This window comes from Cyclospora cayetanensis, unplaced genomic scaffold, assembly GCF_002999335.1.
Source record: "Cyclospora cayetanensis isolate NF1_C8 unplaced genomic scaffold, CcayRef3 CcayRef3_contig_116, whole genome shotgun sequence".
NCBI classification, from domain to species: domain Eukaryota; phylum Apicomplexa; class Conoidasida; order Eucoccidiorida; family Eimeriidae; genus Cyclospora; species Cyclospora cayetanensis.
In genome coordinates, this window is record NW_020312055.1 from 17,664 (window position 1) to 38,036 (window position 20,373).

The 20,373-nt window shown below is 50.5% G+C and overlaps 5 protein-coding genes across 5 annotated transcripts; 3 read left to right on the plus strand and 2 right to left on the minus strand.

Annotated features, from left to right (window-relative positions):
* Positions 1–719: 719 nt before the first annotated feature.
* LOC113146937 (cyclin-dependent kinase B2-1-like) lies at positions 720–1,951 on the plus strand. Its single transcript, XM_026335790.1, has 6 exons — positions 720–1,190; positions 1,250–1,298; positions 1,352–1,412; positions 1,498–1,540; positions 1,623–1,641; positions 1,752–1,951. The coding sequence occupies exons 1-6, from the start codon at positions 720–722 to the stop codon at positions 1,949–1,951; spliced, it is 843 nt and encodes a 280-aa protein (XP_026191575.1).
* A 1,103-nt stretch (positions 1,952–3,054) lies between these two features.
* LOC34619599 lies at positions 3,055–6,072 on the minus strand. Its single transcript, XM_026335798.1, has 6 exons — positions 6,005–6,072; positions 4,963–5,806; positions 4,668–4,730; positions 4,418–4,601; positions 3,679–4,365; positions 3,055–3,269 (listed from the first exon to the last, which is right to left on the minus strand). Exons 1-6 carry the CDS (start codon positions 6,070–6,072, stop codon positions 3,055–3,057), a joined length of 2,061 nt encoding a protein of 686 aa, XP_026191583.1.
* A 249-nt stretch (positions 6,073–6,321) lies between these two features.
* Positions 6,322–7,105, plus strand: LOC34619600 (small ubiquitin-related modifier 1). The gene is made up of 2 exons (XM_026335808.1): positions 6,322–6,393; positions 6,893–7,105. The coding sequence occupies exons 1-2, from the start codon at positions 6,325–6,327 to the stop codon at positions 7,103–7,105; spliced, it is 282 nt and encodes a 93-aa protein (XP_026191593.1). The 5' UTR covers positions 6,322–6,324.
* Positions 7,106–8,727: 1,622 nt separating this feature from the next.
* On the minus strand, positions 8,728–9,587 carry LOC34619601. Its single transcript, XM_026335741.1, has 3 exons — positions 9,394–9,587; positions 9,148–9,209; positions 8,728–8,858 (listed from the first exon to the last, which is right to left on the minus strand). The coding sequence occupies exons 1-3, from the start codon at positions 9,585–9,587 to the stop codon at positions 8,728–8,730; spliced, it is 387 nt and encodes a 128-aa protein (XP_026191526.1).
* Positions 9,588–16,928: 7,341 nt separating this feature from the next.
* On the plus strand, positions 16,929–19,414 carry LOC34619602. Its single transcript, XM_026335819.1, has 5 exons — positions 16,929–17,698; positions 17,971–18,041; positions 18,274–18,335; positions 18,671–18,782; positions 19,119–19,414. Exons 1-5 carry the CDS (start codon positions 16,929–16,931, stop codon positions 19,412–19,414), a joined length of 1,311 nt encoding a protein of 436 aa, XP_026191604.1.
* Positions 19,415–20,373: the final 959 nt, after the last annotated feature.

Here is a 20,373-nt window from a genome sequence, read left to right on the forward strand (position 1 = left end):
TCTTTAGACAGAACATTCTCCACCATTTAAAATCATACGGCTTATTTGTTTTTAGTTCGCGATCAACACATCGTATAATGTGCAATGGAACAGGACCACGGGTCTATTCAGTCAGTGTCACGCAGACCACTGGATTTGCCTATACTGCAACCACTGGTAGGGGAAACGCTGCCTTGATCTGAAAGTTCAGCGCCACAATTCTTGAATTCTATCGCTTGCTCTATTATTTGATTTTACTTTTTAAATGCGAACGCCGAAGCTTATAACACGAAACACTGTGGGCCCCTATCTCGGTTCATTTCTGCAAACTCCATGAGACTGGCCACGTAGCACGCATATCACCGAATGCAAGGGCACATACAAATAAAAGCTACAAGTGCAAACCGGCATAGCCACCTACGGTAGCTACTTATGAACTGTCGTCATTATTTGAGCCGCTTTACCTATGAATACCACTGGGCGACATTTTCTTTAAGAGGCAGTTGCATGGCACGGCACGTAGCTCTGTTTTTACAATCGTTCGCAAGCTAAACGAGCGACTTTTAGAATTGATGCTATTGTCATTGGAAATGCTTGGTGCATGTCGAGATCAATCGCACGCAACTCGGTCGATACACCGGGGAGCCCTGACCTGCTCATCGGTTTGCTGTAGTACCATGAATTCAATTCACCTTAAACCTGCTCAGTGTTGACTAAAAATCATTAAAAGACCTTCAAATATGTCTGCGGCTATAGATATCTTATATTCGAATGAAGCTCGAAGTATACGCCCACAATTTCACGTTGAAAAATTGCTGGGTCAAGGGACGTTTGGGAAAGTGTACCTCGTACGCGACACCTCCACCGGAAAGTTAAAAGCGCTGAAAAGAACACAAAAATGGAAGCGCACAGCTTCTAGGGAAGTTCTTTGCATGGAAGAGAGCCGCGGATCCGCGTCGTTGGTAGCCGCTGATTCAATTTTCTACTCAACGACGCCCGGCGGCTTCACAGTGCAAAACGTTCTAATGGAGTACATGGGGTGTTCACTTCAGTCGTTTCTTTCAAAGATTAGAAAAGAACGTCGGGCAGATAACTCTGCAGGCAATACTTTTCCATGGATTCGCCACATGGCTAGCCAAATTGTTCACGGAGTATACGAGCTGCACTCTAGGGGGATCCTCCATCGCGACCTCAAGCCAGAAAATGTATTGGTACTGCGTGGACCTCTCGTCTATTGCAAATAGGAACCAGCCATTCCATTTCCTTTTAGATTGATGACAAACCAAACGGCTCAATGACCGTTCGGATATGCGATATGGGTATACATGCTGCTGTTGCCTGCGAGAAACCCAAAGACAGACAAAATTATCAGGCTCCAGCAAGCGGCTAACCTACAAGGACGAACATTCCATGCCATACATTTGCTCGAGATGGTGGGGCCCGTAGAGTGGCAATTTAAAATAAATAGTCGCACAGCACCTAATAAGGAATTCAGAAAAACAATGTGTTCATTTTTAGGTACAGAGCACCTGAATTACTTCTGGGCGCGACTCAATATTCAGTGAGAATAATTTCAGCAAAAACTACTCCAGTGCATGAATGTAGGTATTCCGGCATTTGCTTTGATGTCTCTTTTAATGTAGATGGCCGTGGATCTCTGGTGTAAGACAACAAAGCCGAAAGCGAAACCCATAATTTCCGAGCATCCTCATCCCTGCTGGTGCTGGGATAGATTCAGTGGTCTCGTATGCACATTTCTGCACGTCTTTCAGCATTAGGATGTCTCCTTGCCGAGCTTATTTGTCTGCGGCCTTTGCTGGAATGCGAAGTACCATTTTGCACTCAGGCAAAACCTGCGGAGCATACCCGAGAGAGTGGTTTCGCTTCTGAAGTGTTTCAGCTGATGGCGCTCGTAGAGCTTCTTGGATCACCGAATGAGTGCGAAAAACGCGGAAACACCACAATGGGCTGAGATTCAAGAAACGCAGTTCTTATACTTTCTCATTATGTTTAAAATTGATTTAGGGAAGAAATTAACAGCCTTTGTGTTGGATGCCGGCCGACAACACGAGTGAGCCGCCCACCTGGTTTTGCCTTGCTGTACGGGGCATGAGCATTGGGTGCACTTTTCTTGTGTTGCTTGATTTCGTTCTTCTTCAGGTTCTGGCAAAAGAGGCACTCAGGCGAATGCGGAACACTGAGCCTTTGAACTTACAAGATGTGCTGCATGCGTTTTGCCCACCGCAGTGAGTACATCCATACATCGTGGTTGCCATTCCCCCCATTTCTCTTTCCGACAGAGACAAAAGCCTGGTGCAAATCATTACGAGTCTTCTTAAGTGGAAGCCGGATGAAAGGGTCAACGCCAGCATTTTGCTGAAGCATCCTTTTATAAAGGAATGCTTACATGGGTAGTCCGCTTCACGCCGGTAGTCCTGCCTTTGCTTTGCACGCCTAGACAGCACCACCATCAGCGCCAAAAAGCACGAACGCGAATACAAGCAGCATCATGCAACTCGCACTCAACCCTGCACTTAAACTTAGGATAACACGTGCTCCTATTGGGAAAATCCACTATGTATTGAACAGTGCATCACTCATGCGTCTGCTAAAAAGTGCCTCCTTCTTTGGCCTAAGCCCCTTGCCAGTTGCTCTAGAGCAAAAGGGCTTCTCTTCGGGTATGCCGGCCTGCCACTTGAGTTTCGCTGATGCTGATCAACAAGAAGATTTTTCTCCTTGCACGCACTTCGCGCATCGATCGAGCGGCTTTCTATTAAATAGGCATCTTTGAACACCCCTGATTCGTTTCTGCTTTCCTGTTGACGGCCTGAGAACGCGACGTCTCAACTAATTAGACTCAACGGCGCGAGTTACTTAGCTGCCTCCAATGCGCATGAATAAGCTTAGTTACTTATTTGTTGATGCAATCCCAGCAGCCCGCAAAATGCCACCGCGAGTAGATGGCAAGTTCAGAAAGGTAGAAAAATTTTCCCTCGCGTGGGAATGTGTTGGCTACGAAAACACACAAAGTTTTGGCCGCGCGTGTGTTGTGCCGGCATGGACCCTCATTGCTGTTCAATACTCATCTTCGTCATAGTAGTCACTGCCATCTGAAGCACTGCTTCTGTCTTCATCATCATAACACCCCAAGTCCTCATCGTAATCCCACGCCGGATAAGACTTTGATCCCTCACGCATGAAGTTCGAAGTGCCTCTCCTTGAGCTACGGCTTCTCCCAGAGGAGTCGCCACTGCTCTCACTACTCGGGTAGTCAATCTCCCCGCCCTCGTCTGCAGCGCACGTGTGCACAAGACAATTTCTATGTGCTTTCCTCACACGTTCAACTGTGTGCGGGTTCCCCCAAACCACGACCCCCAACCCCCAGAAACGAGCCGCGCGCGCACGCACGCACGCACCAGATGAATGAATAGCAAGTACTCATGCAATTATCCATCCACTTTAACAAGAAATCAGAATCCACGCATCCCAAAACCGAGCATTCAAACACGCAGTTATCGATACAATTGTCCACACAGCACATGAGAATGCGCGCAGGAGGGCGGGGCGGCAGTTTGCCAATCCTTCCCTGCACCCACAGCAGACTCTCTGTGTGCATTGCCATGCGCATGTTGGCCACATACCACCGCCTGCCACGCTTTCTGGCATTCGCGCGCGCTGATACTCTCCACACACACTCACCTGAGGCACTGTCATCTATGTCACCGTATTCCTCAAGGAACAACTGCATGCCGCCACTACGCTGGACGACAGTGCCCGTCTCGGGATCCACGTCTTCCACTTCCACCAACGCAACGGCACTGCTGTCCTGCTGCAGCAGCTCCAACAGACGGCGCCTGTGCGACTCCAGAAGGCTCCCGCAACAGTCCTGCGTGCCCTTTCGTCGGATATCCTCATACCCCTCGCCATCGCACTCAATGGCATACAGATCATAGTCATACTCCTCTGCGTCTGCCCCTGCTCCCGCGGAGTCTGCAGCGCCGCGGGGGCCGTCCGTACAGCACACGTCGATCACGTTGGCAGTTGCGACGCCATCGCGCAACAGCAGACTGCTGTGCTGCTGGGTGTTCCAGGAGCTTGAAAGGTCCTCGCCAGCCTGATGCTGGGAGCCATCCACGCGGAACCGTCGAAGGCTTCGGACAGCTTCTTCAATGGCGTTATGATAAGCGCCCTCTAAGGCTGCTACCCCCCGTCGCTCAGCCTTCCCCGCTGCCGAGGTATCCTTGGCGAGGCCAAAGACTTCGGCACGGAGGGGTGTGTTGAAGGCACTCCAGAAGGTGGCACTCTCCTCGACGCCTACCTCCCTTGCAGAAGAAGAGGCCTCCTCTCGGGAAACGTCCGGTGAAGACAGGAGCTGAGCCTGTGCGCCTTCGCCTCTCGTCACAGACCCTCCCTCTTTCTCCTTCTCAACGCTGATCGCATGCACGACCTCCTCCTCCGATGCTCGCCGAACGGCCTCGCCAGGCTGCTGATATTGCTGCTGATATTGCTGATGCTGATATTGCTGCTGATATTGCTGATGCTGATGCTGATGGGTAACCGGAGGTGGGCATCGAGACACAGGCGGAGGGGCAGCATCCACATACTTGAACACAAGCGCTCGACTCAAAGGATCAGAGGTATCCCCCGAAAGGGTTGAACTTGGCCCCCCCCCTTGTGCGAATTCTCGCCGCTTCGAAGGTCGTAAGACGCACAAGAACGGTGGAGGTGGCTCCGTCCTGTGCCGTTTCAGCCTGACATAGAGTGGAAAGGGGGCATTCACCTCCTGCAAAGGCTGCCCGTGGAGCGATGAGGATCTGTGACTTTCCACTGCCACGCCAGTAGCAGAAGCAGCTTCAGAAAGAGAGGCTGAAGTCGGAGGACGACCCTTCACGACTCCAGGAGCCGCTGGCCTCTCCATCCTCGTCGAGTCGGTGCCGCTGTAGATGCTACTGCTGCTGCGTGGTACACTCCGCGTTCTCACGCTTCGCCATCGGGCAAAAGAGTAAGGCCCAGATGCTGCTCCAAATGCCTCAGCTGCTCGATTTCAAAGAGAACTTTCACCTGTAATGAACAGGACGGGCATGAGGCAATGGCAAACCCGCTGAAAGCAGGAGATGGACTCGCAGCAGCAGCCACAGCCGCCTGCAAGTCTGCCACAGTCAGCTCGAATAAATCGCCACACGGGCACGGATACAGAAACTGCTGATCCAAGGCATCAAACTCCAGGTCTTGCAGGTTCACTTCTTCGTATGCAATGATGGCTTCCTCCTCCACAGCTGTGCCCCCTTCGAAGACAGTAGCAGAAGTCTTGCTGAATGTCGTTGATCGGATGCTTGTGGACTGTCCACCACTCGCTTGGGTGTTCGGCAAGACAACCTCCACGGGATCAATAGCGGCTTTCAGCTCAGAGGCAGCATCAGAAGCTGGCAAAGCGCGCGAATGATCTGCCTTCCTCTCATGTACAGCGGAGCTAGACGCCTCCGGTGGAGCTTCTGCTACTGCTGCTGCTGCTGTTCCTGCTGTTCCCGCTGGGATTGTCGTCGAAGACGCCTCGCTTTCTCCCTGGAAGGCACCTGCAGTGACACCCCGAAGCCGCAAAGGGGGCTGGAGGCTAAGGAAGCAAGGCACACGCGTGGAGTTCAGCGTGAGGACTGTCTCTCGATTTATTGTACTCCTGTCCCCACTTGCAACGACTGTAGCTGCAACCGCCAAGTCCGTTGCTGCCGGCGCAGTGCGCCGGAGCATGCTGTCTGCCTCGAATTTCTCAGCCTTCTGCCAGCTTCTGGCAACCCTTGGGCCACTTCTGGAAGCAAACACTGCGTATGGTCTGATTCGCGCTTATTGAACAGCTGAGAAGGCAGACGGCATGACGGAATGCAGCGACGACCGAAGCCAGGAGACTGCGCTGCCTAGGGCCTGCCCTCCGCCGCTTTCGTCTGCCGCTGATCTTGCTCTGTTCGATTGCTGGCTTGTGAAGCAAAGCTGCCACTAAACCCGGCTCTAAGTGGAAGATCAAAATCCGAACTCTACAGCTGCACTAGCGTCCCCTGATGGAGCAACGGGGTGGAGGGGCTGCGGCAGTCTCAGTCCCATGGTATGTGTAAGCCACATCCGCAGCTGCGCCACGCCTCCTGCACTTTAGCGTGGCACGGCTGACCGCGCTCTTTGACTGTTGTTATTTGTGTTACCGGGGTGGACTCTTCGTGGAGTAGTGGTTTTTGCTTGTTGGATTCCTTCTCTTTTCCAGCGGCTGCCTTTGCTGCCGCCGCTCCCCACTTGCACGCGCCGTCAAGGCAGAGTTGCCTCTCGCGCCACTCCCTTCGTGCTCCTGAACCTGTTGCGAAAATGTCTGAAGATAAAAAGGACGGAGACAACCCCGAGAAGGAGCATATGCAGCTCAAAGTCCGGTCCCCGGTAAATTGCACTTTGTCTGCTTTCCCCTTCGAAGTCTACGGTTGCCGCTGATGGGGTTGGCACCTCAGCGGCGATAGGTTGTGGCGGGAGGAGTGTGGGTGGCAGGCAGTTGCTACCCAGTGATGCGTTTGACCTCGCGTGACGCACTAGGGGGGTTGAGAAGGCTGGTGGGTTGGACATGGGCCACATTCCGTGCAACTGCCGCGTCTCCTTCATGCCCACCCCCCGTTTACGCTATTGTCAGTGAAAAGCTGCAGCTCGTGCGATTGGTAGCGGCCACCTTTCTGTCTGGGGGATGAAGCAGGGGGGAATTCTCGCTTCTGCGACAGCTGGACGCGCTTCGCCCCCCCCCCATGTAACGAATTAGGCCTATGCGAATGTCGGACCGGAGGATTCATATTTTTTGTTCAGGAAGAGGTTTCGTGGCGAGGCAGGCATGCGGATGTGTGCGCGCTGCATGGTTCCTCCCAGTTTGTATCTCTGTCTGTCTGCGCCTCAGGACGGGAGCGAGGTGTACTTCAAGATCAAGCGCCGCACAAAGCTGGAAAAGCTCATGACGGCCTACTGCAACAGGCTAGGTCAGTCTATTGACTCTGTGCGGTTTCTGTATGATGGAGAGCGTGTCAAACCGGAGAAGACGCCTATGGATCTGGGCATTGAAGATGGAGATGTTATTGATGCCATGGTCCAGCAGACTGGTGGTGGCTGCTAGCTAGCTATGCAGCGATTTGGCTAGTTGCCTCACAGGCGCCTGCTGTATCTCCCTGGATTTCCAGATAGACGGAGCTTAAGTTGGCGAGCGAGTTGGCCGCTGTCATGTTCCGGTAGCTTGCGCCTCGAATGCGCCTCTGTGGAGCGACGAGTAAATGCAAGAACGGATGACTGACGAACTGGTAGCCCGCAGTGATGCGGCGCATCGGCAGTAACCAGTGCTCTTTCACTCACTCACACATCTGTTTCCTCGCCTGACGCTTCGGTGTTTTCTCTGCCACTATTTTGAACCAGAGGGATTGGGAGTTTGTTAGTGGCGCTGGAGAAAGACCGACGGACCGTTCTGAAAGTGCTGCAGTCAAGCTCCATTTAAGGTGTCCGTAGGGAGACACTTAACTCAGACTTACCAATGCGTATTTCAAATAGGAAGTTATTGGCTATTTTCAGAAAGATTTTGCGTCTCCGTCCTTGCGCCCCTCACAGTGTTTAAAGTGCGTGGAGAGGGCCTGCTGGAGCCTCCCTTGCTGCACCCTCTAGGTTTTTCGAGCACTCTTGGATAGTTGCATATAGCACCTAGCTCATATGCGCGCACACACACATTGCATTTCCTTTTATGGAGTTGGGATCAGTGTGCTTTAGATAAGAGATGCACATGAACCGGCAAAAACCAATCGGCTAAATCTTACCTATTGCGTAGTTATAACTAGCGGAACTGAAGTGTTTACGTGTAACTTCGCCTGTTACTTATGCACGAATTCGTAGAAATTGGTCCTTCGGGTTGCTTTTTATGGGTCGGCTGTGCGTGCTAACAGTACATTGGGAGGTTAGCAAGAGGCGCATTGTGGACAACAGCTCCTGTGTGGAGGCAAGCGGCCAGCAGCTCCTATATGACAAGCTGAGCCAGCGTCCACGACGGCGTAGCCTCCGCGTAGAGTGCTCTGGAAATCGGTGCGCAGCAAACCCCTTCAGAGAGGAGAGGGGGAGGAAAGCTGGGGAAAATTACGGGGGTAGGGGTGCAAACAGGTCTTTGGATGTAAACGATTGTGGTAGAGTGTAGACGGTAGCAGAGTACAGCTGCTAATTGCCAGATCAACTATTGTGAACTCATTGTGAAAACTGATCGGGTTGGATGACCCTAAACTCGTCCAACGAACTAGCATCATGACTGGCCTGCTAGCCTGTAGCGCAGGAGTTGCCAAGTGAATGAGTTGAGGCAACACTTCCCCGTTCCTGACATACGCATGTGTATTCCGATGGCCTTGGATTTCTTATTGGCATGAGTTCAACAGCGTGAAATAAACTGACACTCGCGCGGGGTGTCCGCGTCTGCACAGTCGGTGGTGGGTGATCGGAGCATGCATTGAGGAAAGAGGTCCTTTAAAAAGAAATATCCAAGCTTTACATCGCAAGATGCGCTCAAAATGAAGAACGAGCTAACTTTTTAAAACGTTTGCAGGAAAAGGTTTTAGAGTCAGGCGACAATATTCCTTCTCGGCTTCCCTGAGGCTTCAGGAAGCGCGTATGGAAAATGGCCTAGCGAGGCCGATTAGTTCTTCGCCAGAAAGCCTTCGTCCACTAATACTTCATAGCAGCTTCTGCTTTTACCTCTACATGCAATAGCTTCTATTTCGCATCGCCTTTTTGCGATTTTTTTTTCTGGAAGTCAAAATAAATTGCATTTTCCCTCTTTGCACGCTGCAACTCAACAAAGTCTAGCAAGGCATTGTAGCAAGCGGGGCATACGATCTTCAGTCCTGCATGCACACAAGCACAAAAGAGCACACTTATGAAGCATGCACGGGTAGAGCTCGGATGATGCGGCTCCCACAGGCAAACAGACGGAACGCCACTTCTGTCAGGAATTGAGTATGAGGTTAACTTGACACACGTCTTCTGCAGCCTATACACAATCTGCAAATGACAAATGAAAACGGCAAACGTCCCTGTATACACATCTACTTATCCGTTATCTTTGAAAATTCGGGAAGCAAATCAAAAGAAAAGGGGGGTGGGGAAAATACATGCGCAGGAAATTTGCCTTGCCTTTTGAAGTGCTCCACAGGACTTTACAGTTTGTGGCCTTCGCCTTGTCACATCTCCAGCACCTTAAAAGAAAAGACACGAACAAGCAAAAGAGACAGGTAAAGAAACGGAATCGCCTGACTGCTAATTTAGTTGTCTAGGTAGCACAGACACACTCCAACATGGGCATTCAAGGCCCACAGAATAGTGAAGTGTGGCTCTTTTGACATCACGCTTTCGTGAAGGTGGTTGATTGTGCTGCCTTACATAAAGTATTGCATTTGCACGTATTTCTTCATGTTGCACTGCCTTTGGTCGAATTCCTCATCCAGGTCCTTGTGTGGCATTGGAGTAAACTTCTTCAAAGCCTTCAGCGCCGCATTTTTCGTTTTTGAACTTGAAGTGCGTGACTCTAGGGCTGCAATCAAATCGCACTTTCTGTCCTCTAATGCCCGCACCATCTTTAAGTGTTCTTTTCGTTTTCCTGTACAATTTGTGGTGCTGTTACCTTCCACGCTCCTCCCTCCCGGACTGATGTTCTCCTTGGTTGCTTCGTTGTAAAGCTGCTTTACACGGAAGAGAAGCAGCTGAAGCCAAGTGATTAAGGCCCCTATCTGCACTGGGCAGCCCTCGCATCAAGGGGATCAAACAGAAGAGCAAAACCTAATGAATAAATATACCTCGTTCCCCTTGCTTGCTTGACCACGGCGCAGGTGTGAGTTCACTGCGCCTTTCTTGGGTGATGCTAATCCCGACGATAATACCACAGGCACAGTAGCTGTAGTGCCCCTATAGTGAAGGCTGCAGTATAAATAATGCCCGCTGAAATCACGGCCACAATCAGCCTCAAAAGAAGAGGCTGCCCGCTCTAGAGGAAACAGCTGTAGGAAGGGTGAAGAGCCCTTCTAATCAAACACCGTGGTGCAGAAGATACTGGGGTTTAGTGCCTTGTTTCAAGAGATTGGGGGATTCCCAGAAGGGCGAAATACGAGATAGAGTGGAAAACCAAGCGAGACAAAAAAACAAGCTTTAGAAGGAAACAAAGCAGTTTGACTTAAGCTATCCGATTCAAAAAAATCATGAAGATGAAATCATACAGTAAAACTAAAAGTCTATTAAAAGGATCTGCCCACATGAGAACAGCTTTGACCCCGGGAAGTCCCAAGGCAGCCACCGCTTATGCTGACTGCATGCAAAGGCGGGAGGCCTAGAGAGAGAAGAGGGGAAAACAGTATCGATGAAAAGAAAATATATTCACAAACAGAAGTTTAGATTTTGACTCGCCGGAATCACTGTTCTCATTGCCGCTGAAGTAATTAACTTGGTCTAGACGGTGTCCCATAGCAATCCAGCCTGCAGTGTTCTGTAAAGCACCTAGCTCTGGTCGTATTGACCCCATTTATGCCCAAATAGATAATTAGACCATCTGTTGCTTATTTCATTTCCCCCTTATTAGGCTCCTTCCTATTTCACTGGCTAAAACCTCTTTGCCTACGCCGGCTTTCCTCTTAGCGTGTGACTTACCTGCTCTTACATCGGCTTGAGTACCAGTGGATGATCACAATTGCACCAATATGCGCCAACTATAGGGTTACGAATGCCTTGTATCATGAGTGGACTGTTCATCTGCTTTATTATTGGCGCAGCACAGCCGGTTCCTGAGCACAACGGTCGATGCTGTATGCGTGTGGGCTTGGTGGCTATTTGCAGTTATCCAGACTTCTAAGAGGGCTTAGTCACTTGCACTACGGATGGAATTTCTCCCCGTATAGAACATAGCTTGTGGGATGAAATCGAGGAAAGAGGAGCGTATAATAAAACGGGAAGACTGTGTCGATAGCGACCCATGTTAGATCACCGTCACGAGACACTTGACTGTAGGCTTTATACATACCAGATAGACCGCTATTGAGGAATTTCTCATGAATTTCGGTTCTTTCACTGGCTGCACACGGCATAGTCCCTAACATGAACGCAAGGGACTGCTAAAATCCTTGTAGCTTTTCCTTTTAGGCACTCAGAGCGTTCACCCCAAGTTGCACACGGCTTCTAACGCACATGCACACAACATTGCGTCCTCTTGTATCGTGATAATACTAATCTTAAAAAGATAAGATATACGAACAGACAAGCGAATTATGTTTGTCAGTTCTTGCCAAATCCGTTAATATGCCTGTACCGCGCTAAGCTACGCTTTGAAACTTTCTACTACACTAGGGATACCTGTCTAAGAATGGTAATGAATTCACCTATTGGCTTTTCTGCTTTCTATCTTATTTAGTGCAGATTAGTCTTACCATGGTACAAAAAGAGACAATGTTGTGCGTGTTTTTGCTAGGTGCTATGCGCAGCTGCCTGTAAATTTTCGGAGTGCCTGCAGGGTGCAGCTGCGAAAATCTTAGCAGTATCGCTCTGCTCATGGACAACTTTGAGGGGCGAGGGTCTCAGAGGCTGATTTTTTGTTGATAAACACCCAATAACGTCTTCACAAACCTGTAGTTATCCTAGCGAAGGTATATCCCCGCGGAGACTTTACATAAAGCATTACACAGAGAGCCGCCACTAATATGAATTCCGTGCTTGGCTCTCTTGTGCTTTTCATATACATTCGCGTGCATTTAGGAGCGTTTCCTTGAGGCGCTCAACTGTCATGGGTGGCTGCAGTCCCCGGAGCACCAGATCCAGGTCTGAAGCGGGGGAGGGCGTCCTAATTGTAAGCCAGAAAGCGGAAACAGCAACCTAGATCCAGTTATTCTATTGTTATCTAAACTTGCTCTAAAGAAGTAAAACCGTCAAATTAAGCGATTGGATTTTTTGAGATTAGTCACAAATACTGCACATGAGTGCAGTCGGTAAGCTCCTCCTTCCTACATGTCTTAGGGTGGTTCTTAGTGGTCAAGTTATGGTCATTTTGTAAGCGAGTCATTTAGCATGACAGAATACACTAGCTATCTTCAGTGTCTTTTAGTAGACAGACACTTGACTCCAAAGGCGGTGCAAACTTGTTAGAAGTTTTGGGATGTTTCAGAAGAGCTCTCTTCTTATACTGTTATGTCCCTCATAGATCCTAACAAGAAAGGCGGACGAATGCTAAACTACTCGTAGCTGCACCCACTACGTACTCGGAGCATCCACAGCTAGTTTGACATAACCTCTAGCACACACGCATGCAACATTGGGTTTTCTTGTATCATGGGAATACAACTTTGTAGTACATAAGATACACAAACAGGCAAATCAAGCAGGCAATCTTTTACAAGTGGAGTTTTGATACATTTAGTGTAGCAAAACACTTCAAAACGTAGCTTGGCCCGATACTGTGCACGTGCGTTTTGATCGTATCCCACACTGCTTAGGGTTTCAACAGAGAGACCTAAGCCAGCAGACACAGAGCAGCCTTTATTTGGAAATAAGTGAGAGTTCGTGCCGCCAACTTCTTTGCTTCTCTTGCCCCCTATACTCCTAAGGGTTGTGGCATGAGGCAAGAGGGGCAGCTAGGGTTCGCGTTGCCGCACCGTCTACGCACCCTGAACATTCACGGCTAGTTGTGCCTGGCATTTAGAACACAGGCGCACAGCATTTATCCAAAGAAGATTGAACAAAACCTTTTACTCTTCAGCAGGATCAGATACGAGCAGCCACACTATGAGGGTAATGCCGTACTGGAGTGGAACCCGCCACAGTCCAGGATTTAACTGCTGCTGTCTGAATCAAACGAGACCATTGGTTTTGTGTGTGGCATATGACTGCAGGGCGCAAGTATAGGCAATCTTGGAAAGTTCACAGGTGCTAAACTAGCTGTATTTGCCGCATGCGGAATTTGAACGCCCACCGCCTTAAGACCTGCACTTGTTCCCGGCATAAAGTCCTTGCGCTTCAGAGCGATTCTCCCCAAGTGCCATGTTTTGGTGGCTACCAATTGAGAAGCTCGGATTAAGGGTTCACAGCAGTGCCTGTTTCAAGAAAGTCGCACGACCCATGTGAAGGGCAGAGCAGCGCATGCTGAGTGATCAAGAGGTATTGCAAGGGTCTGGAACCAACCTCTTCGCTCGTTCGACCGGCAGCTGCTGTGAATGTAGCTCTAAAGCAGAACACTTCAGGCTCAGCATGTGAGGATCATAGCATGGGATGATGAAGGAATGAAGCTTTATGAGCTAGGGAGCGTGCTGTCCCAGGTTCCTTTGCGCTGTGGGAAAGGACAGACAAAGCAGGCTGTAGAAAAAGGTGGGCGGCAACGGCACGTCACACAGGTGCCCCAGGTGCGTCGCAACATGGGCTCAAAGGCGGAGTGAAGGGGCACTTTAGGGTTTGAAGGAACAGCGGATAACTATCTCGCCTCGATCCACAAGTGCTGCTATCGCCATGACGAAAATTTCACATCTAGAGGATTTTCGTCCGAAGAAATTAGTTGCAAGGATCAGTATTTGAGAGTGTAGCAAAAGGGGGATCCCCAGTGCGCCGGCACCTCATTTCATCGTATTTATCTGCCGTATTGTTAGGCCGAAGGCAAGCAGTTTGCACTCCTTAATACACACACATAATTCAACGACATTGCTATGTGCAGCCCAAGAGGGGAATAGAGGACCCTACCTAATGGTATGCGCCCACACATAGGCCGAAAGTATGTGCCCTTGGATTGTTTCTGCTTTCAATATCCTGCTTGCTAATCTAGGCAAAACAACTAAGACTCGGACACGATAAAGGTCTGTGTGGAACTTCGCGAAGAGCAAACAGCACCTGAAGTACCAGCTGCTCAGCCAACTTGCTGACCAAGTGTGCGCGAATACGTAGTGACACGTTTATTGACTGCCGCCTTGCAAGGGTAGCGTCAAACGGCAACAGCAGACCTTAGTACACCTGCACTTGCGTACTTGACACAGCTGCAATAGAGCGCCGATAAAGCTTTGGGGGGTTTAGAAATTGGCGGATTCCTCAAGAACTCTAGGGCTCGAAAACCCAAGAACGCAATAACAATCGTGGTAGTTGCCATTCATTTACTCGGCAATTCCGTTTGCGCTGCCAGTTCACGTGCAACAGGTGCAAGATGTGATGATGCGTCACGGGATCATGAATGTGCCACAGTGCTTTCCTGCTCGCATGTGCTACTGCTGATGATCTTGATGGCGACTCACCACGGCTTTCTCTTCTCACTAGAAACTGGGCAGTTCTGCAGCCCACGCTGTTTTACCAAAGCACAGCAAACTGAGCGCATGTCAGTCACGGTTGCATGCCTGTAATTCGGAAGAACTGGAACGCAAGCAGCAGCAGCATACACAGGTCCGTCGCGGCTGCCAAGGAAAACGCATAAACTACAAAACGTTTTATGCCTAAGGCCGCTGCTGAGCAGTAAGCCTCATGTACGCTTTCACTACTTTAGACCCTAAATGAAGGCTAACCACAGAAGGGCAGCTGCGGAAGTAGGGGCAGTAGGAGAAGACCAAGCGTATAAAAGAACAACTGCCAGGCCATGTAGCAAACTTGTCCGCCCCAGGGCACCGCCGTCGTCGTTAAGGCTTCATTGTGCTTGAAGCTGTGCTGCCGCTACATGAAAATACAGCGACTGGTTTGTAACTGCAACAAGACAACATCCTGCTCCCCCGAAAAAGTAGCACCAGCACTGTCTCTACGAGCTCTCAGGGGCTCCAATCGAATGGGCTGCAGCGTGCATCGTACGGCAGCAGCAGCTGATTATCTGTTACAGGAACTGTCCTACAAGGGAACTGGGGAGCAGAAACCAGGGCCTGCAGCAGCAGCGGCAGCATCATCAGTAGCTATGCTTGGGAGGGCAAGTGCAGCAGTGGATGCATAAGGTACGCCTCTTTTAGTAACTGCCTAAGAGACCAGAAACTCAAGATGATCACATCAAAAGCAACAGTATTGGTCACTCAGACTCTCTGGAGGCTTAATTATAGCAGACCATGCTGGGCGCTGCACTGTTCGGCTGCTGCTTAATCAACGGTAGGTCACGTAGACGCTGTGCGACAACAGAGCAGCAGCAAGAGCCACTACCACATTGTGTCTAATAATATAGCAGCTCCAGCGGTGTCCGCTGTGGCATTTTCGGTAGTCGCATCAGCAGCTCACAGGTGGTACCTCCAGAACCACACAAAGGTGGATGGAAGAAATATGTCAGTTCGACAGCAAAGAAGGACAAGCTACATTGCAGGGATGAGGGTAGTGGCTGGCACTGCAAAGGCCAACGGTGTTCGCAGCAATGCTCCTCCCTGTGGCAATACAAACACCCACTAAACAGTGTTCTGCAAAGAGCTTTTATTCGTCTTTGTCCTCCCCTTTACCTAGATACACGCGCAACCGCCTCACAGCAAAACGCCGCCCATCTGCGTCATTGCTAGTGGTAGCTGATGCTGCCTCCCGATCTAAGAACCACCTAAGAGAAACCAGATTTGTATTGTGTCAGCCTCATTGAGTGCACCCCAACTGCAGCACTCTCGCTACTGCGTGCCTCTCACAAAGGAAGCTACGTAATGCTGCAGCGGCCAAAAGGTTTCCCTGTTCCCTATCCAATAAAAAAAAGGTATAGTGATTGCTTGGTGCCATGATTTTGTCTAAGAAGAGAAACAGCAAAACCAACATTAGCAGCAAGCATTGGTGCTGCAGTAGCTACTGCTGGCTTCAGTGCATGATGCACGGCGCTCAGCTGTATATGCACTGGTCTTGCCCACTGGCAGATTCTGGTTCTCTGCATGAACTGAGGTCCTGTTGCTTTGAATAAAGTCATGCAGTCTGCTGTGAAGCCAGCATCGCAGTCTAACCCGCCAAATCGCAGGAATGGACGCACAGGGAAAATATATGGCTCTGCGTCCTGAGTGTCAGCGAAAGGTAATACAACAGCGAACGGGAAGAGGAAAATAGGAAGGTACTGCACTTCTTTGAGGGACGAAATAAAGCACAAAATGAACATGCTTTTCGTTATATGCGTATTTCTGATCGTGAAATTAGAGGGTTGCCTTTTCCGAAGAAAAATGGGTTTCCTATGCTTTGCTGCAAGCATGGTACAAATGGAGGTTTGCCATCAATGAATGGTTAATAGGCGTGCATATGGGTCCTTAAGCACTCCCGTTTGGAGAATACTGAAACGGAGAATCAGTCCCTCTGCATGCACCTGGCGATACCGAATTATGGCTTCTCACATTTTAGCAGTCTGTACACACCAGCTATACCAGAATTTTGGGAGTCCAGTTGTGAGGTCACTCTTACTACATGGGGGGACGAAGCTAAACGGAAAGCTGCGTATAAACTTTTCAGCCGACAGAGCACAAAGTATCGATATGGGCAACTTTCCGAAATTCTTGTCTGATTTTGACCGTATTTTCTTCTAATGCTTTTTTAAAGGTGGGGGGCAGGAGGAGCAGAATATATACTCGTGGGATGCCACTATCCTGTGCTACTTCCTTGCATACTGCATCGATACCTTTCGGGCAGCTATAGCAACAGGGCACGGTCTACCTGTTTGCCTTCTTATTTTAATGTGTGAAATGTTATAATTCTGGATATAACAACGAAGGGCCACTGTTAAGCAGCAGCACTGACCAGACACGTACCCTAATACATTTCATACAGGAGGCCGTCCGAAGGGGGGCCCACCGAAAGTGGAGGGGAAGGAATTTCTCAAAGACGAATAACCCTTCAGCCAAGATTGATTGCTTTCATTCTCTCTTCTTCTGAAAGCCCTCTTGTTGCTTGTGTCCGTATTTCCCGCAATTCTATCTGCTTACGCTCTCCTGCATCAGCAACGGAGGCCTTTTCCAGAAACAAAAGTCCCAACCCTCATCCGGAATGGCATGCGGGGCATTCGTTTACTAGCTACACAGGTGGCGGTGTGGATCGTGGAACCGTGTGCGGATGCATACCTTCCTCCGTCAGCTGCTTCGTCTTGGGCATCGCCTTGGTTCCATCGTTGCCCTTCGTCTCGTGTGGAAGCTGCAGCGACGTCAACCAGCTGGGCAAATGCATCTGCAGGTGTACAGGATTCGAGGGGGCTTCATGAAGGACTGCCTAGTCATTTAGTGGACACCCCGGCGTCTAGAGATCTCCTCCAGTTGGTGGCCACTCTACGGGAAGATGAGGCCTCACGCAGAGAGAGGAAAAAAAATGGAGACATGTTTCACGACTTAAGGTGCATAGATGGCTTGCTACCCATTCTAAAGCCCAGGGGAATAACTTCAGCAGACGTCTGTCGAGTCGTCCGCCATATACTCAAAACTCCGTACCCACGCTTCTCAGAGAGAGCGAGTGCCCACGAGACAGAGCCGCTCCGCCTGCCAGACAAACCTTCCTATGGCGAGTGCCTTCACGGAACAAATTTTCAAACTCCAGAGCTGCAGCAGAGGCAGAAGCTGCGAGTTGGTCATGGTGGGACGCTCGATCCTCCAGCGTCCGGTAAGGCACCTGCCTCATATGCCAGCCCTTCCCTACCGCTGCCTGCCTCCGTCCGTCCGCGCGCGTCTCGCGTTATTCAAGGCTGCGCCTGTCAGAATGCTCTCCTCGTTTTTCCCCCAGCTGCAGTTTTGTTCATCTTACCTCCCCCCGTCACATTGGGGTCGTTCCCCATGTGATATTTGCTTAGCTGTTCAGAAGCATTCTCTCTCGATCTCTGTGTCTACCCCCTCCCTCTCTCTCCTGCTTGCTCTGCGCCCTTCTGTGTGCCCTTAGTTGGGCTGGCGCCCCCAAGCTGTGTGTTGTTCCTTTGGCACTTCCCTCGAAGGCTTTTTGGTGGTCGTTCTGCGTCCTTCATCTACGGAGGAGGGGAGGGCATCTGCGTCTAGTGTAATGCTTTTTCACCAACTATGACCGGTGGCACCTACTTCTTCTTGTGGGCTTGAGTGGCTTTTTCTCAGGCGTCTTGGTTTTAGGCGTCGGCAGGGGAACTGCACACCTGAAGGGGCTTCTAGACGGTAGGCAGAGCGCAACAATAGGAGCAGCACAGGCGAGACCGCATGAGAGGGAGTCGGTAGAAGGGGCGCAGGACGGAGTTCACACCCCTGACAGTGCCATCTCCATAGAGTGCGGAAATGAAGAGAGAACAAGATATACTAGATGCGGTTTGGGGGACGCACCCAAACGACAAAATCGACAGAGAACGACATAAGGTCGTTCGTATGTACATTGATGTTTGCGCCTCTGTAGGCCCCAAGGAATACGTAGCACGCGTTCGCCTTGGAATAGAAACAGATACGCTAGATGCTGCGGTAGGTTTGAGGTCGAGAGACAGACTCTCTCAGAGCCACCCCCTCTACCTTGTGTTTCTCCCGTGTGGCCCTTGTGCATCGCCTCTCTGTTCCTGGCGCCTTGCCGCGTCATCGACTCCATCTTGGCTTCCTTATCGCTGGCTTTCCTTCTACTGTGCGCGCGCTGCTTTAGCCTTTTCCCCGCTGCTTCAGTTCAGTATATTTGTTCTGCGGTCTCGCCTTTTGGAGTGTTGCCGCTCGCTGTCGCCACAGTCCGCTGCGGCGTGGCCGCCTCCAAGGGGCTAGATGGAAACCTCAGAACGATGTGCGCTGACTCTTCTTGTTGGTGCCTTAAGGGAAAAAAGGTGCGGGAGGTGCCCTGGGAAACCGTCAGCTTCGAACGACTCGAGCAAGTTATCGGGAGATTCAACGGTCTGTCGTATCTACAACAACCACCTCTTTTCTCCGGTAGGCTTGCTCGGCCTCTGGCTCGATCGCTGCCTCTCCAGCGGACGGACTCGGTATATTTTATCAGCGTGCCTCAATTGTCTGGTGTTTCTACACCCCTTTCCTTCCTCCTTAGAAAGCTGCTTTGTTCTAGCCGTTGTTGGTGGCTCCAGCTAATTTATTTTGGTCGGCCACTGCAAACCCAGTAGCTGCAGCATCATTGAGGATGTACAACTAGGGCCGTGCCTTTCTCAGAGTCTCATCAGGGAGGCAGTCTTTGTTCGTTTGTTGGCGCCGAACGTGAACGCCTGACCATTCATTACACGTTCGTGGTGAATTGCGGATGTTATAACTCAGCGAAGAGAATACGGGGGCGTCATTCTTACGAGTTAGCTCGGGAGGGCACTGCTTACACACCTGCGGACAGGCCGCCGGCTTCTCTCGTCTCGATCGACCAAATCAAAATATTGAGACGCGCAGAAGTACTGGTAAACAGTCCGAAGGGCAGTAGCCACGCCAGAAAAAGGCACCAATGTTTTTGCAAACTCGCTTTGCGTGTACTACTCTCACAGTCCTTCCCTGATCCAAAACGTTTGAGCTGCATTCAAGGTGGGCATTTGTATCAATCGTCTCGGCTGCATTCGTGCAGTTAGTCGTGCTCGGGTGTTTGTTGTGCGCCATTTCGAGCTTGTTTCAGCTCCCAGACTTCGAATTCGCCGTCCGCTGCTCGAAGGGCACCTATATCCGCCAGTTGGCGGCTGACATCGCTGCAGAACTTGGCACAGTTGGCCATCTGCAAATGCTCGTAAGGCATACCAATTGCTCATACGTGCAGGCCACGCGTATCCTCGGCTCCCTGTGTTATTGTCTGGCTCCTAGTTGCCTGATCCTAAGGGGTAGAACCCGTGGTCGTCCCCTAACCCCTCTCCGCCCTCAGAATCATATGCAGCCTTTTCTTACCCTCTTTTCCCATATATCTCTTGCACCCCTCTCTGGGCGTCTTTTTATGTGCACATCTATGTCGGGGTGATAGCTGCTCTACATCCCCGTCCCGGCCCTTAGCCCTCCCGAGTGATATGCACGCGTCTGCCAACCATCCGGTGTACCCTCCTCGCCTTCCGAACCCTCCATCAATTTTGGGGACTGAACCCATGTGTCTTTTGCCATAGGTAAGGACGCGCCAGGGGTGCTTTGTCCTGGATGACTGCGTACCACTAGAAGGCCTGTCTCTTGACGGCGTCCTTAAGGCCCTGCGTCCACTGACGGACCGTGAAGATAGCCACGCGCACACCGGGAAACTGCGCGGCTAAAGGAGGGAATGTACTGAGTCTATAATGCAGATAGGCATATCTGTTTTGTGGGATTTGATCAAGTGGATGGGCTTTCCCGGTATTACATGTCTCTTGACTACTGTGTAGGCATTCACCGATGTCCATACAGACATCAAGCGACTAGTGCCTGAGAATTTTTTACTTGCTTGCTTTCTACAGTATAGAAAAGCAGGTGTGCAAGTATACCTGTACCCCTACCGGTACACTAGTCTGTATACAGCTACAAATGGATGTTATGCGAACGGGATGTAGAGTAGGCACATGAACGGATCTGTCTCCAT

Excerpts from the sequence above, each read along its gene's own strand:
- LOC113146937 (XM_026335790.1), top strand. The coding sequence starts at position 720 with ATGTCTGCGGCTATAGATATCTTATATTCGAATGAAGCTCGAAGTATA. Across the intron at positions 1,191-1,249 it reads TCAAGCCAGAAAATGTATTG|ATTGATGACAAACCAAACGG; the intron begins GTACTGCGTGGA and ends ATTTCCTTTTAG. Across the intron at positions 1,299-1,351 it reads CGTTCGGATATGCGATATGG|GCTCCAGCAAGCGGCTAACC; the intron begins GTATACATGCTG and ends CAAAATTATCAG.
- LOC34619599 (XM_026335798.1), bottom strand. The coding sequence starts at position 6,072 with ATGGGACTGAGACTGCCGCAGCCCCTCCACCCCGTTGCTCCATCAGGG. Across the intron at positions 4,366-4,417 it reads CGGAGGAGGAGGTCGTGCAT|GCGCACAGGCTCAGCTCCTG; the intron begins GCGATCAGCGTT and ends CGAGAGGCGAAG. Across the intron at positions 3,270-3,678 it reads CATAGATGACAGTGCCTCAG|ACGAGGGCGGGGAGATTGAC; the intron begins GTGAGTGTGTGT and ends CGTGCGCTGCAG.
- LOC34619600 (XM_026335808.1), top strand. The coding sequence starts at position 6,325 with ATGTCTGAAGATAAAAAGGACGGAGACAACCCCGAGAAGGAGCATATG. Across the intron at positions 6,394-6,892 it reads AGCTCAAAGTCCGGTCCCCG|GACGGGAGCGAGGTGTACTT; the intron begins GTAAATTGCACT and ends TCTGCGCCTCAG.
- LOC34619601 (XM_026335741.1), bottom strand. The coding sequence starts at position 9,587 with ATGGTGCGGGCATTAGAGGACAGAAAGTGCGATTTGATTGCAGCCCTA. Across the intron at positions 9,210-9,393 it reads GTGCAAATGCAATACTTTAT|GTGCTGGAGATGTGACAAGG; the intron begins GTAAGGCAGCAC and ends TTTTCTTTTAAG. Across the intron at positions 8,859-9,147 it reads CCTGTGGAGCACTTCAAAAG|GACTGAAGATCGTATGCCCC; the intron begins GCAAGGCAAATT and ends GTGTGCATGCAG.
- LOC34619602 (XM_026335819.1), top strand. The coding sequence starts at position 16,929 with ATGCGGGGCATTCGTTTACTAGCTACACAGGTGGCGGTGTGGATCGTG. Across the intron at positions 18,042-18,273 it reads CCTGAAGGGGCTTCTAGACG|GCCCCAAGGAATACGTAGCA; the intron begins GTAGGCAGAGCG and ends GCGCCTCTGTAG. Across the intron at positions 18,783-19,118 it reads ACAACCACCTCTTTTCTCCG|CGAAGAGAATACGGGGGCGT; the intron begins GTAGGCTTGCTC and ends GTTATAACTCAG.